The sequence below is a fragment of the Podarcis vaucheri genome (assembly GCF_965113315.1).
Source record: "Podarcis vaucheri genome assembly, chromosome: 4".
Lineage (NCBI taxonomy): Eukaryota > Metazoa > Chordata > Lepidosauria > Squamata > Lacertidae > Podarcis > Podarcis vaucheri.
The window spans coordinates 30,030,342-30,047,859 of NC_138762.1; the positions used below are offsets into that span (position 1 = coordinate 30,030,342).

A 17,518-nucleotide genomic window follows, 5' to 3' on the forward strand; every position below is an offset into this window, starting at 1 on the left:
TGGAAACGCCATTTACCTTCCTGCCAGAGTGGTACCTATTTATCTACTTGCACTCTGACGAGCTTTCGAACTGCTAGGTGGGCAGGAGCTGGGACCGAACAACGGGAGCTCACCCCGTTGCGGGGATTCAGATTGCTGACCTTCCGATCGGCAAGCCCTAGGCTCTGTGGTTTAGACCACAGTGCCACCCGCGTCCCTTTTGGGGGGAACATGTAGTAGGGGCTAAATGAAATCACCTGAAGTTACAACAACAATAATTTTGGCACAAGGAACACTAGGAGCGAAATGTCTGTTGTGATTTCAATTCTCTCTATCCCTTTCTTTGCAAAAGCCCTAAACAAATAGTTGACTTAGGAGTAATAGCTGAATCCTGATTGAGCCATGCTTGAGTTTCTTGCTACATGAATCTATGACAGGTACAATGCAGTTCACCTACATACAAGGTGGTTTGTTTGCGGCATTTGATTAAAAAACCATCAGAACCAATTTAGATTAAATCTAACAAACACTTCATGGGATGTCTGCCAAAGTGCCCAATTCTATGAAACAGTCAATTTTGTAGTAACTATTTTGTTAATGGCTTGGCGCTAAAAATATTTAGCTTGAAGGAAAAAGGGGTTGTCGGGGACACTTGAAGCACAGAATTTTTCAAGTCCTCATGAAAAATCACCATCATTTTAGGGTGAATTTAATCTAATATACACATGTCCGTGTGCAACCTCCCTTAATATATGCACTTTTGTTCTATCTGTATTTTTCTGCACACTTTATCCCAGCATATGCTTTACTTAGCTGCAGAACTGCACTGCAAAATTCAGATAAGTGTGAATTTCAAACGATACCTGCGTTTTGGTTCTCATATTGTTTCAGAACGTGTGGATTTGGTAGATCCACCTTTAAATGCGACCTGATTCAAATTTCTCCATCAGCCCTAGGTGCAGGTCTTCCTGCATCCAGCCCAAAACAGATCTGCCAGCCTCTGCCTGTAAAGTTCTGCTAATGCCACACCACTAGCATGGGGTCCATATTTTGCCTGTGTGGGCCAGCAGAAGTGCAGTTGACGGACTGTCCCAAACTGAACTAGTCCCACCCTTGTCACCTGATGACATCAGGCCCAATTGCTAAGTCAGCTCTAGGCTAGTCTAACTGCAGGCTGTTGCCTGCCCACCATGTTCCACCCCAGCTGGTGAATGCAGTGGTGGCTTAGCCCCTGAATGCATCCTACTGTTGCTTAATCGGGATTTGGATTCGTCTGCCAATCAGGAACCACAGAATAAAGCATTACAACTGTCTATGTAACCTTGCCTTTCTATCATATATAATTTTCTGAGCATGTCTCTTCAGGTGGTTGTTAAATGATTCCTGTTTATTATTGATTCACTGTAACTCTTTTTAGCTTAAGCCCCTTTTCCTGTAAAGCAGTTAGATGAATAAAGTCCGTAATAAATACTGGCATATTTACAGAAACAAGGCAGTAAACGTAGCGTCTCTAAGCAATAACATAGCCCAGCTACTATGCGAACCTAGTTCAAAATTCTATATCCAGAAGACATCACAAGAAGAGTCCTGATGGATTCAGACGTTAATTATGTTCCCCTAAAGCAGTGATGCCCAAACTTGGCCCTCCAGCTGTTTTGGGACTACAACTCCCATCATCCCTAGCTAACAGGACCAGTGGTCAGGGATTATGGGAACTGTTGTCCTAAAACAGCTGGAGGGCCAAGTTTGGTCACTGCCCTAAAGAGTGACCAGATGTGTATGGGGAACCCACAAGCAATAGCCCTCTGCCACAGTTGTTCCGCAGTGACTACCATTCAGAGACATATTGCTTCTGCTGATGGAGTAATGGATGATAGTCAACTAAGATTTACTTTCAGTAACCCGATTAAAATTAATGGACCTAACTAGGCACGCTCATTAATTTCACTGGGTCTGTTCTGAGTAAAACTTAGTTGAATACTAGCTTGGGTTACTGCAACTCGCTCTATGTGGGGCTGCCTTCGAAAAGTTATGAAAAATGTCGACTGGCACTAAAAGCTGCAGCCACATTGTTGACTGGGGTTGGTTATAGGGAGCATACGGCTTCCTTATTATGGCAGCTACCAGTCTGTTTCCAGGCAAAATTCAAAGTGCTGGTTATGACCTATAAAGCCCTACAAGGCTTAGGTCCAAGCTATCAGAAATACCATGTTCCCTCATATAAACCTGTCCAATTTCTCAGATCTTCGGGGCGGGGGGACTTATCTCAGTCCTGCCACCCTCAAAGGCACGCTTGGTAGGGACATGGAGAGAGGGCCTTCTCAGTGGCTGCTCCCAGATTTTGGAACTCCCTAGAGAAGTTAGACTGGCTCCCTGTTTACTGTCCTTCCACTGGCAGGCTCAGCATCAAAACACTGTTGGACAGCTGGTGTATGCTCTTAATGTAAACCCTTTTAGGGGGTAAAAATAAAGCCTTTCTGAACATTTAATTTGGGGGATGGGGACAGAATAGTTATTGGATACCAGAAGGAGCACGATACTACTGACTTGCAGTTCACGTGGACCAAGAACAAAAAGTGAAGCAATATCTCCTGTTGATAAACTCTCCTTATTTGTTCATCTTGTACAAGGGATATCCTGTTTGCAGCATACTCATTTATGTTTGGTATGCTGGCGATAAGCATCAAGGTCATCACTTAGCATGTCCTTTTGAACAAGGCTTTTAAAAATCTTCCGAAGGAGTTGCAGAGCTTTTAAGCCCTCACCATCCCACTCAAAATACAGGGACTGGGGGTGGGGAAGAAACTTGTTTTTGTAACTGGTTAACAGAGATTTTAAGTATTCCGGCAGTGTGGTAGAATTTCTGATATAGGAAAATTAAGCTTGTTTATCCTAAACGCTGTACTTTTAATCACATATTGTAGCTCATGTAATATAGAAAATACAAAGTTTGATAACATCATAGAAACTAACTTGCTCGTTGCATTATAAGCTCTCGTAGGCAACTTCATGTACACTGCAGTTACCTCTATATGTTAACTCCTATTCATCTCCTTCTGTGATCTACTAGTCTTCTACTTGCAGAATCATCTTTAGCATTAAAAAGAATGCTCTAAAAGAGGATTAGACAAATCTGCAGAGGACTGGGCTATTAGTGGCTACTAATTGCAATGGTGGCTATATTCTGTTTTCACTGTCAGAGTCAATGTGCCTCTGAATAACAGTTGCTGGAAACTGCAGGTGAGCAGAGTGCCCTTGCAAACATGCCTCAGTCAGCCTTAGTCAGCTCGGTTAGAGTGTGGCGCTGATAACGCCAAGGTTGCAGGTTTGATCCCTGTATGGGACAGCTGCATTGCTGGGGGGTTGGACTAGTTGATCCTCAGGGTCCCTTCCAATTCTATGATCCATCTTGCAGGCTTCCCACAGACATCTTGTCGGCCACTATGAGAACAAGGTGAGTGGACTAGATAGGCCATTCACCTGATCTACCTGGCTAGTCTAATGTTTCTATGTAATATTTTGCTTCACAGGCAAATAATAGTGCTCTATGCTAATCATATTTAGGAGACGCTTCAGAGTCTAAAAAAGAAAAAGGGGACCGATTTAGTTTCAGCAAGGGGACCCAGTGATGGAGCTTCATACTCCGGCACCAGGGGAGGGGGCAGAAAGCAGTTGGGGGCAGGGCTAGCGCACATCCCGAGGGCATGGTGCCGTGTGCTGCCCGCAGGGGCGTGGCACGCTGCCTGTGGAGGCATGGTGCCCAGCACAGGCGGGGCGGGGGCAGCTGCGATGGCACCCCACCAGGATCATGCTGCCGGGGGTGGGGCGCTCCCCCCGCACTCCTCTTTCTCCGCCAGTGAGGGGACCCCTTCACCTAACCTACAGGGTTTTTTTTTGTTCATTTGTTTATGTACGTATGATGAGTATATTCCACTTATATAACAAAGTTCTCTGAGCATGTCCTATGAACCTAATGAAAATAAGTTCCAAAATTGCTCGCCATGGTGAGCTGGTGTCATTAGTCACTGGGTGAAGGGAGGAGCAGACTAGATCTGTCCAGAACTTCGTGTAACAGAAGAGTGTTTAGCATAGCTACCGGCTGTATGTGTAAACAATGGAAATCACATTTTTGCCACTGCATAACTTGTTGACTGGTTCTTTGAGAATGTGATTCATGTGTATAACTTTTATATGGCGTCAGAGCAGCATGAAGTTAAATATTTAAACATCCATCTGGGCAGTATTTGAAAACATTAGCCCAACTTTACGTACTTAATTTTATAATTTCAAGATGTGAAAAAATTCAGTTAAACAATTTAAATTTAATTCATAGGGTTCCCCCCTTCTTCTTTTTTTGTAATTTTTAAACTCTCCATTGGGACAGATTGCTTATTAACTCCACCCTAAGGCTACAGATTGTGCAATATAATTGCCTCCATGATCTCACCTTCTGTCATTCTTTACTACTTAACTGCATAACTGGACTGAAAAGTAACTGACTGTACTTTTTTAAAAAAAAAGTTTGAAAAAGCAGCTTAGTCAGTTTAGATATTTGCCCCTGCATATGTTCTGGGGTTTTGTTGTTAGCAAAACACACACCCTCAAATTGTGTACAGTGAAATAAATGTTGTCATGTGTAGGTAATGTAACCTAACCCCCAGTTGTCAGAAAATGTCAAATTTAAGAGAGTGCTTGAGCTAAGGCAGTTTGAAAATCACTCCCATCTAAAATACTGCTTTCTCTTCCTAGGTCAGAAAATATAAAATTATAGATGGGAGCTAAACACTGGAGGGTTCACTGCTTCTTATGCTAAGACTTTTCCTTATTCCTGGTTGGCAACTACTTTTCAACAGGGTCCATACTTGAACTGAGCAAGGACTGGAGGGCCAAAAACATTAGCACAGCCCCCCCAACTCATGCACAAGGTGCATCACAGACAAACAACATTTCAATCCTTTCTTCCCCTAGAATTACTATCAGCAGGGGCTTTGATGGTACTCTCCTGTTACACGTTACAGGAATCAGGAGCAGGAATTCAGACTGTGCTTCCCCATCATCACCATCTCTGCCCTATAGCATGAAATCATGTTGTCTTACCCGCCGATGCATTTTGCGCTCTTTCAGTTCCTTCTCTTTGGGATTCTTGCCAGCAATGACTGTGAAGACACCTTTATTACTGATGTGACCATCTCTGTTTTGTTTCGTCTGAGAAATGCACGTTTTGTGCAGGCTCTCCAGAGCTGTCCTGCGCTTTGGTAGCTCTGTGAAAACATCTTCGTCCTCCTCCTCCTCTTGATCTTCTGACAAAGAAGCTTCTATGTTTGTCACCTCGCCAATCTGAATTTTGGAGTTAATCCTGTGCCGTGAAGATCTTAAACGTGAACATGTGCAAGCATTTAACCTGTGTTTTAATTGAATGGTTTCAGGAGCTCTGCCCAGTTTCTTGTCAGAGTTTGGTCTAGGAAGAAACTGGAAAGGGGGCTGGGCTGGATCGTCTGTGGCTTTGTAATTTGAGGAATATACTAATTCTCCATCCAGCTGGTTTTCCTCAGGCTCTCCATCAACATACAGCTGGCCAGTAACTTTGGTAAGTTCCAAGGATGTTTCACTGTATGTCAAGTGAGACATAAATGAAGGTCTTGGAGCTGTTTCCAGAAAACGACAATGGATCTCCCCTTCTATTTCTTCTTTTATCTCCTCTGAAGTCTCAAGTGGCTTGTCAGTTTTAGCAGGCCTAGAGTAAGACATCACCTCCTCCTGATCGAATGGCTGCACTTCCATTCCATCAAGTTTAATCCATCAGAGAAGGCCAAACTCCATTTCATTGCTAGACATCTTGTGAAACATTCCTTATGCAGTGAAGTCTTTCATTTATTTATTGGGAGCTACATTCTTTTAGTTACCTGGAGAAGCGCTGTGCGGACATTATCCAAGACTTCTTTGTTCCTGAAATTCAAAATACTACATTAGAAATGTTACTGCATGTAAGCTCAATCTTAAAATTCAAACCTTCAGGCTTCTTGGTAGACTTTGACCTTGTCATTCGTCTCCCACCAAAAAAGAGAGAAAAGAAATGATAAACAAAGATACATGTATGCTGTGATTCTTCAGAAGATCAGAATATTGTTTAGAACACAGAATTTATCTTCCTGAGAATCTTAGTCTCTTTTGGGCAGTGCCCTATGAAGTGTTAGGCTGTATGCACACCATACACATTTAAAGCACATGACTCCCCAAAGAATCCTGGGAACTGTAATTTGTTAAGGGTGATGGGAATTGTAGGTCTGTAAAGGATAAACTACAGTTCCCATGATTCTTTGGGGAAGTCATGTGCTTTAAATGCACGGTGAGTATGTAGCCGTAGACGGATGGGTGGCTGAATAAAGATGGTGCTAGATAATGGTTGGCTGAAGATGAAACGTTTACAAGTTTCCCCTCCTCTTTTTACATGTGCAGCTACAGAGATGTCATGATTTGTTAAACCACAGTTTCCCTCTGATGTCAGAACCAAGAAACTGTGCATTATATACTTCTTACAAGCCAGTATTAGAAACCACAGTATTATCCTGGTTTATTGCAATCCGGGTTTGTAGGAAGTGATTAAACCATAGTTTGCTAGACTGAGCATACTGGGGAAACTGTCGCTGAATAAGCCAGGAAGTTTCTGTAGTCAGGCACATGAGAAGGGAAGGGTTTGCTGGAGGAGGGATTTCTTAAGCTCATTGCTTGTCCCTGCTGCACCAAACCATAGTTTGTTGGACTGGGACTGGCCGCTATGCTGTAAACGGTGTTTGCAACAGAAAGCACAATATATGGCCAATTAAGTGTCTTTAAATACCCTCATACACTCCTCAGGAACCTGACCTAGGATGGTTGTTTCACAACCCACAAAGCATGCAATCTCATGTTTTCTTAACTAAGATAAGCTTAAAGCTTCGTTGAAAAAAGATCACAAAAAACTTGTTAAACCCCAAAAGCACAATGCAGTTATCATTGTCTATAAAAAGATAATATGGGGAAATGATTTTGGGTACAGACTTGTCTTCATTTTATTAAAATAATTCTTCCTTTGTAGCCATATTTAATTTAGGAAATATTTAGGATGAAGAAATAAAGGGGGTAATGACAAGATGGGCAATGGACCTGGGTTATAATATAGAGTACGATAAATGGCTGAAATTATGGACTAGTGGAATGAAGTTCACGGCATGTGTAACACTCAGGGAAAATTTAGAAAAGATGATGTATAGGTGGTACATCACTCCAGCAAAGTTGGGGAAAATGTACAAAACAGGAAATAAGAACTGCTGGAAGTGTAAGACCAAAGAGAGCAATTTTTTCCACATGTGGTGGACATGTGACGAAATGAAGAAATATTGGGAACTTATCTATAACGAGTTAAAAAAAATATTTAAATATACATTCCCTAAAAGACCGGAAGCATTCCTACTAGGAATAGTCGGGGACGAAATTAAAAAAGAGGATAAAGTACTATTTCAGTATGCCATGGCCACTGCCAGATTGTTAATTGCCCAAAACTGGAAGAATCAAAATACCCCATCAATTAGAGAATGGCAAACAAAATTATTTGAATTTGTTAATTTAGCAAAAATGACACAAAAAATTAGAAACCAAAAGAATGCAAAGTTTATGAATGACTGGAACAAATTTATGACCTACATTCAAGGGAATCATAGAAACTTAAAGACTATAGCAGGTTTGATATAAATCTTACGATGTGTAAATCAGTAACAAGTATAAGCTGCAGGAGAAATTAATCATGGATATTAAGAAGCCTGAAAGCGGGAGGGATGGAGGTCGGGAGGGGGAAGAAGAGGGATCTAAGTTTTTAAAGTTATAAAGAAACAAATGTGAAGACTAATAATTGGAATGGAAATGGATAAGATTATTATGTTATATTTGGACATTTGTAACCTATTTATTCATTTATCTACTTTCTTTTACTTATATTCTCTTTATTTATTTCTATTTTTTGTAATGGTTGATTTGGTGTTTTTTTTATTTCTTTCTTTGGGTATATATATGAAACTTAATAAAAAGAAATTAAAAAAAATTAGGAAATATTTTTAACATAGCAAATAGATCATACAAAATCACAGATTTCTGCAACTGGATGATTACAGTGGTGCCTCACAAGACGAAATTAATCCGTTCCGCGAGTCTCTTTGTCTTGTGTTTTTTTCGTCTTGCGAAGCACGGCTATTAGCGGCTTAGCGGCTATTAGCGGCTTAGCGGCTATTAACGGCTTAGCGGCTTTAAGAAAAAGGAAACAAACTCGCAAGAACTTGCAAGACGTTTCGTCTTGCGAAGCAAGCCCATAGGGAAATTCGTCTTGCGGAACGACTCAAAAAACGGAAAACTCTTTCGTCTTGCGCGTTTTTCGTCTTGCGAGGCATTCGTCTTGCGATGTACCACTGTATGTGGCTGCACAAAAATACACAGACATTTATAAGAACACCTAATTCCATACATTGAGAATGGCATAAATTGAGGAGTAGAGCCAGTAAAATGAGTTGGACTTAAATTGATCTACAGTGACTATGACTAAGTCAAATAAAACCCAAAGTATTTTTAACTTACCACTCATTTTCTTATTATTCATCTGGTGGTGTGTTTTTTTTTAAAGGAAAGCATATTTTTTGTTAATTATTGCTTTATGGTTTCTGTAAAGATAATTTTTCTGACAACAGAATCAATGTGTATTGATTACCTGGTACACTTCAGTTGTCGTTTTGCCCTTAAAAGTAAGTACACATCAAGGATTGTTATTTTTTACTTAACCTGCATGCTTGAAGCGAAAGTTAAACCTGGCAGAAGAAACTGCAAATTAACTTTTAACAAATAGAGCTTGCTAGTTCCCACTCATCATTTGATAGTTACTTTTGATTTCTTAAAAATGTTTTTATTGCCCCGCAGAGAAATAAACACGTAGAGAAAATAACCCACAAACCAAGGGACTAGAAATAATGCATCTGTTATGGATATAATTTTACCTGCTCTGTTCTGCAAGACAACCCCAAATTCAATTTTTTCCATGAGTGCAATAGTAGGATTCAGCAGCTGAAAGATCTTCCAAATGTTGAGGCAGAACAGAAAGGGGGTATGAACAGATCCTTAACAAAAGGCATTTCAGATTGCTTGCTATACAGGAACTCTGTCAACAGAAGTATGTGTGAAAATCCCTGAGGCTAGAAACAGCCTTCTGCAAGCACTGGCCAAGTTATTCTGAGAAAGAAGACAGAAAAGAAGGGGGAAAGGGATGGGAAGCAAGCATGCTTGAAAGGAACAAAAAATCACTTCTAAAAATATAATTGTGACCTGATTCTTCATACTGTCAGGCCATTGCACGACTCCTTTTATCACTTGAAGCACCTGGAGTCAGTTTTCACACTGAATGCATCATTAATGTGTTTCTGTCAGGTTTTGGACGAATGGCTCGAAAATTTCTTTTCATGCAGCACTTTTTACATCTACTCGAACCAGATAAGAAACTAATGCGGTGGAGAGGGGGGGGGAGAGGACCCTTTCCCCCACAAACAAATAAAAATGGGAGCTGTGGACATGTTTTTGGTATTGTTTTTGTGGTGCTGACATCATCCAAGAAGCTGTGGATGGAAAAAGCATGCCGCCAGAATTGATTGTGGATATGATCGATAGATTATACCCTTGAAATTGCACAGGCCTTGAAACTAGACCGTAGCGGCCTATAATTAATTAGGAGTGGATGCTGCTGGAAAATCTGCTGATTGGAAGGAGCACCTTTAAATATTTCAGGGGGTCCATTGCTGATCCCTGGAGTCTCCTGGTTCTGCTGCTTCCCCCCTCTAAGCATATTAAAAAGACGAGAGAAGTGACTGGTTCAGCTAGAATTCTAGAGACCTATGAAGCTGCCTTATACCAAGTCAAACCAGCAATCCATCTATCTCAGTGCTGTCAGCACTGACTGGCAGCAGCTCTCCAGCCTGGTTTCCCAGTCCTACCTGGAGATGTCAGGAATTGAACCCGGATCTTTTGTATGCAAAGCAGTTACCCAACCACTCAACCCTTCCCCAATTCTCCGCTTGGCTTGCCCTCTCCCTCTGGGTGGCAGTGGAGTTTGGGATCAGATAGAAAGAGGGCAAGTGGCTGGGCAGTGGTGAGGTGGAGGGTGGGCCCATAAATATCTCCGGGTGCAGGCAATTTGCTCAGTGGTTCCCCCAAATCTAGAGCCAACACGAGACTTGGCTTTGCCTTTGCACAACGAAAGTCTTCACCCACATAAGACAAAATTTTCCATGGACTTGCTCTTGTCCCCATTTTGTGTGCAATGAAAAAGGTAACATACAGTGGTACCTCAGGTTAAGTACTTACTGTACTTTTTGCACCATAACACTCACTTTTTTCCTCCTAGAAAGTAAGGGGAAATGTCTGTGCGTGTTATGGAGTGAATGCCTACGGGTGGCGGGGGGGGGGGATCTGCTGTAGTCGTGAGCAGAGGATCCATGGTTCCCCTTCCTTCCCTCCTCCGTGGCTCGCTTTGAAACAGCAAAGTGGGAGAAGAGCCGCTGAGTGGGGAGGTGAGAGAGACAGAGAACCTGCTTGCTTTAAAGGAGCAAATCGGGAGAGGAGAGGAGCCACTTACACGAGTGTAAGCGGCTCCTGTCCGGTTGGTTCCTTTAAAGCAAGCAGGCTCTCTGTCCCTCTCTTCTCCCCACTCAGCTTGCTAAATAGCAGCAAAGTTTTTCAGGTCGCTAAGCTGCGGATGAGCGGGGAGGAGGGAGAAAAGCAGAGCCTGCTTGCTTTAAAGGAGCAAAGTGGGAGAGGAGAGGAGCCTTCTCCCCTTATACCCCTCTTCATTATTAGCAGCATCCTTCTCCACCCACCCCACGCGTGCTTCTTCTCCCCTTAAACCCCTTTTCTGCATTATTAGCAGCATCCTTCTCCACCCACCCCACGCGTGCTCCTTCTCTCCTTAAACTCCTCTTCTGCATTATTAGCAGCATCTTTCTCCACACACCCCACGCGTGCTCCTTGTCCCTTGAGTGCTTTTCCTTCCCTCCCCACTTGAAACGTGGTTACAAAGCACGGATCCACATGGATCCTCAGGATTTTTGCATTGGGCTACTCCAAACTCACTGTCAGATCACATGTCTGTGGCCACAGCATGAACCACAAAAATCATACATCCACTGTTTCGTTTAGAATATTTTTTTTCTTGTTTTCCTCTTCTAAAAACGACGTGCGTGTTATGGTCGGGTGCGTGTTATAGAGCGAAAAATATGGCAATTAGGGCCGGAGGTCCATTCTTAACCTAAAACTGTTCTTAACCTGAAGCACCACTTTAGCTAATGGGGCCTCCCGCTGCCACCGTGCCACCAGAGGACAATTTCTGTTCTCATCCTGAAGCAAAATTCTTAACCTGAGGTACTATTTCTGGGTTAGCGGAGTCTCTAACCTGAAGCGTATGTAACCTGAAGCGTGTGTAACCCGAGGTACCACTGTAGTTGTAAAAAACCCCCAACAACAACCGTCAGTTAAAGTAATAACTAGACCTGTCCCTTTTATGTTCTCTTCCGTATTTGGTGATGTCACTTCTGTTCTGCGTTTGGGAGCAAGACCCCCCCCAGGTATTGGCTCTGTGCCTGGAGAGAAGGTGGTTTTCCTGTCACACACAGGTGGCCTGGCTTGTTCCTTTCGCACTGACTGCGAATGGAAGGTAATACTGCAAGGTTATGAGCAGAGTTCAATGGAGAGCCACAATAAGCTGCCTCTGGGCCATCAGTTCACTTCCTGCCTTTACATATTCTTTAAATCCCTTTGCCAGAATAAATATGGGGCTCTTAAAGTCTTTCATTCTAGCCTCCTTTGTAGTTTCCCCTCCAAGCTGTTGTCTTTCCTCTCTGCACCATATTTTGGTTAGTTTTAGGCAAGGCTCACAACCAACGCCTTGTTGGTCTGGGTTGCTGGGTACAAGCTGTGTGATGTCCACCTTCAGGTCTTTAATCAGCAAACTTTTCACAGGTGAAAGCCTGCTCTGCACCAAACAACACCTGGCTTAGACCGAATGTGACAATTACAGATTTATCAGCCTTTGAGGCATATTTCATAATTAATGTCAATGAAGTGCAATACAGGAAAGAGAAATGCCCATCAGCCTAACGTCTTCAGTATTTTTCTCTCCCTTGACAGCGCCTTTAGTAACAGTTTCCAAGTGTGCCTTATCATACTGTTAAGAAAGATGATGTTTCTCATCCTTTTTGATGAAGCTACACTGCGCGCTGCATTCACAGAAGGGATATTCCATATAGCTGACAAGTCATTAATCCAGTGTTGACAGCGAAGCAGGGCAAATTTAATTTATTCCTTGGAGATTTGAGAGTGACTAATCTCAGGTGCTGACCCCAAATGACAAGTGGCAAGAATCCAGTGGCAGTTTTCAATCTGTTAGCAAATACACACACACACACACACACACACTTTAAAAATCAATAACTGTATTTGGTTCTGAATTTGGCTGGGACAGATGTGTATATTCTGTATTTGGCTAGGGTATATTCAGGCTGCTCTGAGCACTTCTGATAGCCTGTATAGCACTCAGCACCTCTGAGCATGTACACAAAGTTGCACACCATCGCTTGGCCCACATGTGACCTAAAAGCAGAAACATGGAGTTGGTGTAAAGCAGCTGTGAAAAGGCAAATTCTGTGTTAGGGATCATTATGAAAAGGATTAGGGAAATAACCACAGCCAATAATATCAGGGGTAGCTGACCCATGGCTCGCAAGCCATTTTTGGTCCCTCAAAGGTTTTGGTTTTTGGTGGCCCCTAAAGACCTCTCTAGGGACACGGGTGGCGCTGTGGGTTAAACCACAGAGCCTAGAACTTGCCGATCAGAAGGTTGGAGGTTCGAATCCCCGCGATGGGGTGAGCTCCCGTTGCTAGATCCCTGCTCCTGCCAATCTAGCAGTTCAAAAGCACGTCAAAGTGCAAGTAGATATTTATACCGCTCCGGCGGGAAGGTAAATAGCGTTTTCGTGCGCTGCTCTGGTTCGCCAGAAGCGGCTTTGTCATGCTGGTCACATGACCTGGAAGCTGTATGCCGGCTCCCTCGGCCAATAAAGTGAGATGAGCGCCGCAACCCCAGAGTCGGTCACACTGGACCTAATGGTCAGGGGTCCTTTTACCTTTTTTAAGACCTCTCTAGATTCTATGGAAGATGTGTACTAAGTTCTAGGAGCATAACACTGTAAACACTGTAAGCACCTGAAGATGATATGGGTTCCCAATTGTACACACAGACCATATACGTGGACTATTCTTTGGATGTAGGCACCATTCCCATCTTCCATTCAAATGGTGGAAGAGCAGCAGAAACAGTAGAAACATCATCTTCTTTCTGTCCATGATCCACATATGTAGTGAGCAGATTCTGAAGGTGTGAGCAGGGCTATTGGTTATCAAGGGCCTAGTTTGTCCTATTTGCTTCTTTTGCTACTTAGACTTATCCTGATGTTTGGTGTTTCTGTCTCCAGCAACAACGTTAAGAAGCCTGGCCTAGAGGCTTTGACCAATCTCTGGACTGCAGTGCCACTAAGCAGGATAACTAAGCAATTCTTTGTTTACCTATGGGACCGCCTCTCCTGGTATGTCCCACAGAGGACCTTACGGTCTTCAAACGAAAACACTTTGGAGGTCCTGGGCTAGGCTGGCCTCAACCAGAGCCAGGGCTTTTTCGGCTGTGGCTCCAATCTGGTGGAACACTCTGTCACAAGAGACTAGGGCCCTGCGGGACTTGACATCTTTCCGCAGGGCCTGCAAGACAGAGCTGTTCCACCAGGCCTTTGGCCAAGGCACAGCCTGACCCCCTCCTTTGGCAATCCTCACAGGACTCTAGCCCAATGGTTGCCATTAATCTGATTTGAATTGATTTTATAATGAAATGATTTTAGAATGTTGTATCATTTTAATGTTGTTAGCCGCTCTGAGCCCGGCTTTGGCTGGGGAGGGCGGGATATAAATAAAATATTATTATTATTATTATTATTATTATTATTATTATTATTATTATTCATTTGAGTCAGAATGTTGTCAGGAGGCAACTGTAGTTCTGACCTCCACATGCAATCACTGATGATCCTCTCCACGATGGCTATACTCTTCCACAGCCAAGAGGTAGTATGCTTCTGAATCCCAGCTGCTGGAAACTGCAGGAGAGGAGAGTGCTGTTGTGCTCAGGTCCTGCTTGCGGGCTTCCCAGGGGCATCTGGTTGGCCACCGGGGGAACAGGATGCTAGCCTAGATGGGTCAAAGTCTTGATCCAGCAGGAGTTTGAGAACGGGACATGTTATTGATGGGCAGTTTGGGGGCGGGGAGGACGGAAGATGGATGCCTGGATTCAGTACTCCTTGGGGAAAGTGCTGGCCTGTGAGAAGGAGTGCTTGGCTGTTCTGATGTAAGGAGGGATAGGGGCCACATTTAGAAAACTCAACTCCTTGAACCTATTTAGGCCTAGGGAGAAGCGTTTGGTGGAGTTGCATTGTTGGGGGAATGGCAGAAAACAAAGAAAGGAATCCCAAAAATCCAGATGTGGATTTGTCATATCTGGATTTTTAGGATTTCTTTTTTAAATTCTTGATCCAGTATCAAGAGGATTTGTTGACTATTCTTCATGAAATGCTAGCCAGGGTGGGGCATGTTATTTTCAGTGTGTAGGGCATCTAGCTTCTTCGCCCCACAAATGGAAGGAGTTTCATTTCACAAAAGCAGAGGTGCATTCATGGGAAGGGGATCTTCCTTTCAGCAAGCAACCATGCTGAATACAGCCCATAATGTTCCTGAATAGCAGACAATTTCTATCAATTAATGGAAGAGCAGCACAAGATCTTTTCACCCCACGAAAGGAGAAATTTGGAAGGCCTAATGAAAGAAAATGTCTAAAATGATGTTTTGCATAATTTCAATTATATGCTAGACCTTTCACGTTTACAGTAAAGACCATAATCTCATAAACCAAATATTCATATGCAGACAACCTTCCATTTAAATGAGCCGACTTGATGTACCTTGCATGAACACATTTGTTATAATAATTGTGAGCTAAACTCTAAAATCTTCACTCAGGCAAAATGACTGTTAGGCAAGATTTCAATCTCTTTTTACGCCATTTATGTGTCTGATTTAATAACCTGAATAATCTCTAATTTTGACCATTTTGTTTCCACCAGCCTACTTCATGATTTCTTTTATCTCTACTCTATAAGTAGGTGAAGGTTAATCATGGAAAAAGAATATTAATTAACAGTAAACCTTGGAGATGATTTCAGATTTCATCAATATAGAGTATGTGTAGTACCCAAATCAAGAAGTGGCTAAGTGGCTTATGCTGTCACTTGATGATTAAATGTCCGTTTCTCAGAGACCAAATTGAAGTTGAGGAGAGGCAGAATTAAAAATACTTCTGCTTTTGTTTTTAAAGCAGTATTGGGAAGGTGCAATTTGAAGCAAAGGAGGTCGGCGATTTGAATCCCCACGATGTGGTGAGCTTCCGTTGCTCGGTCCCTGCTCCTGCCAACCTAGCAGTTCGAAAGCACGTCAAAGTGCAAGTAGATAAATAGGAACCGCTCCAGCGGGAAGGTAAATAGCATTTCCGTGTGCTGCTCTAGCTCGCCAGAAGCGGCTTAGTCATGCTTGCCACATGACCCGGAAGCTGTACGCCGGCTCCCTTGGCCAATAAAGCGAGATGAGCGCCGCAACCCCAGAGTCGGTCACGACTGGACCTAATGGTCAGGGGTCCCTTTACCTTTACCAGGCAGACCCCCACCTCCCCCAGCCCATTTTATTTCTACCAAGCATCCCTGGTTGCAAAGCAACCTCCGACACCTTGTAACATGCCTGCTGGTGATAATCTCAGCATGATAGTGAATGATTATTTTTCTCCCGTACTTCAAGTTGCAGTTCCAATTCCAGAATAATTTTTTTTAAAATGAACTCTCATGTAATCCAGCCTTACTGTAGTGATAAACAAAAACCTGCTCTGTGGTTAGACAGCATAAAGATGGTGAAGCATGCTAAAACAAGGGCCAATTCTACTTTTTAACCCATCCTACCAGCTACTGATCTAAGCAATAGACAGGCATGGGTCAAGTCATGTGAGAATTCCTCTACCCAGGACCAGACCTACCATGAGGCAGAGGCAGCTGCCTCAGGCAGCAGCTGCAGAGAGGCAGGGAGTGGACAGAGCTAGGAGTGCCCTGTGGCCTTCCCAGCATCCCTTACACTAGCCTGCTGCCCTCAGTTACAGTGAAAGTCACTGCATTTAACCATTATTGTAGTAAGATTCAACAGTCCAGCTGGCTTCTGTATGTGCCTTGGGGGAGGACGCCATATTGTTCTTCACCTCAGGCAGCAAAATTTATTGATCCAGCTCTGCTTCTTCCAATACAGTAATGTTCAGATGCAGGATCAGGACAACATCTTTGATGGTCCCAGGCACTCCATCTTCCCCATCTAGGCCTGGAAGACCAAGGGAAAGTGTGTGTGCACTCCATACATTTAAAGGACATCCAACACATACGACTTGCCTCTCACAGAGCTGCGATTCCAGTCACCCTTGACAGACTACAGTTCCCAGGATTCTTTGGGAGGAGTCATGTGATTTAATTGGGTCTTGAGTTTATGTGCACCTGCCCTTTGTCTCTTTACTAAGCTGGGGGGGAAATGTTATTAGAAATCTTTAACAGCCCGGGAGCTTTCTGCTATTAACAGATCCCTACACTCTGTGTTTGCACTGTTTAGTTTACCTGTTTAGTTAACATTTTCCCAATCTCTCAGACAATCAGGTCTGAATTCTAATGCAAAATATTCATGCTAGAACCTGATTATAACCCTGAGCTAAAATCCCAAGTGGCATCAGTCTATGGTATCTGAAAGTATTTGCCAAAAACATGTCAGGACTCCCGCACAGTACAAATCGCCCCATAAATTCTGCACTTACACAACATTAATGACTTCATCGTAAAAGCATGTGTTAAGGATCAAGCTAGTGGAAACGCTCAGTAAATACACCGAATGTTTTACATTGTTACTGGTGGGTGTTCCTTCTGTCTCTTCAACAAGTGTCCCAAGATTAATGCAAGGGCAAGAAGTGTCAGGTAAATTATAACTCTGCAAGTTATTTACGGAACAGAAATCGCCACTCTCCAATTTCCATTCATGAAGTAATTCCATACCACACAACTATCAGACCAAGCTAGCAGAACTGCAGACGTTATTTCAAATTCCCTATTGTTCCATGACGAAGCATATACAAGGTCCATATAAACGAGAGAAAATCCTTTTCCATTTGTGTATTCAAATTGTTGTCTGTGAGCAATAAAGTAGCACAAAGTGGAAAATGTGCCGTACTAATTATATAGATGTTTTCTTTCTGATGGGTTTCTGAGGTCTACACATGCTCCAAAGCTCTTTCTCTGGCCATCATTTGTACACTTAGCTTCACATGAACACCCAGAGAAGTCAAAGAGATTTGTCTCTGCAAATT

At 43.0% G+C, this 17,518-nt stretch overlaps 1 protein-coding gene across 2 annotated transcripts in view; it reads right to left on the reverse strand.

The window, feature by feature from the left end:
* Positions 1-17,518, reverse strand: part of STARD13 (StAR related lipid transfer domain containing 13) — a 229,968-nt gene that overhangs the window by 197,507 nt on the left and 14,943 nt on the right. Inside the window, exon 2 of one of the 2 annotated variants that reach the window (XM_082221544.1) lies at positions 5,077-5,925. In XM_082221544.1, the coding sequence (XP_082077670.1) occupies positions 5,077-5,760 (684 nt within the window). In that variant the 5' untranslated portion in view covers positions 5,761-5,925. Of the gene's footprint in view, positions 1-5,076; positions 7,044-17,518 lie in introns of those variants that run through there. The other variant, XM_082221543.1, reaches the window with a different exon arrangement.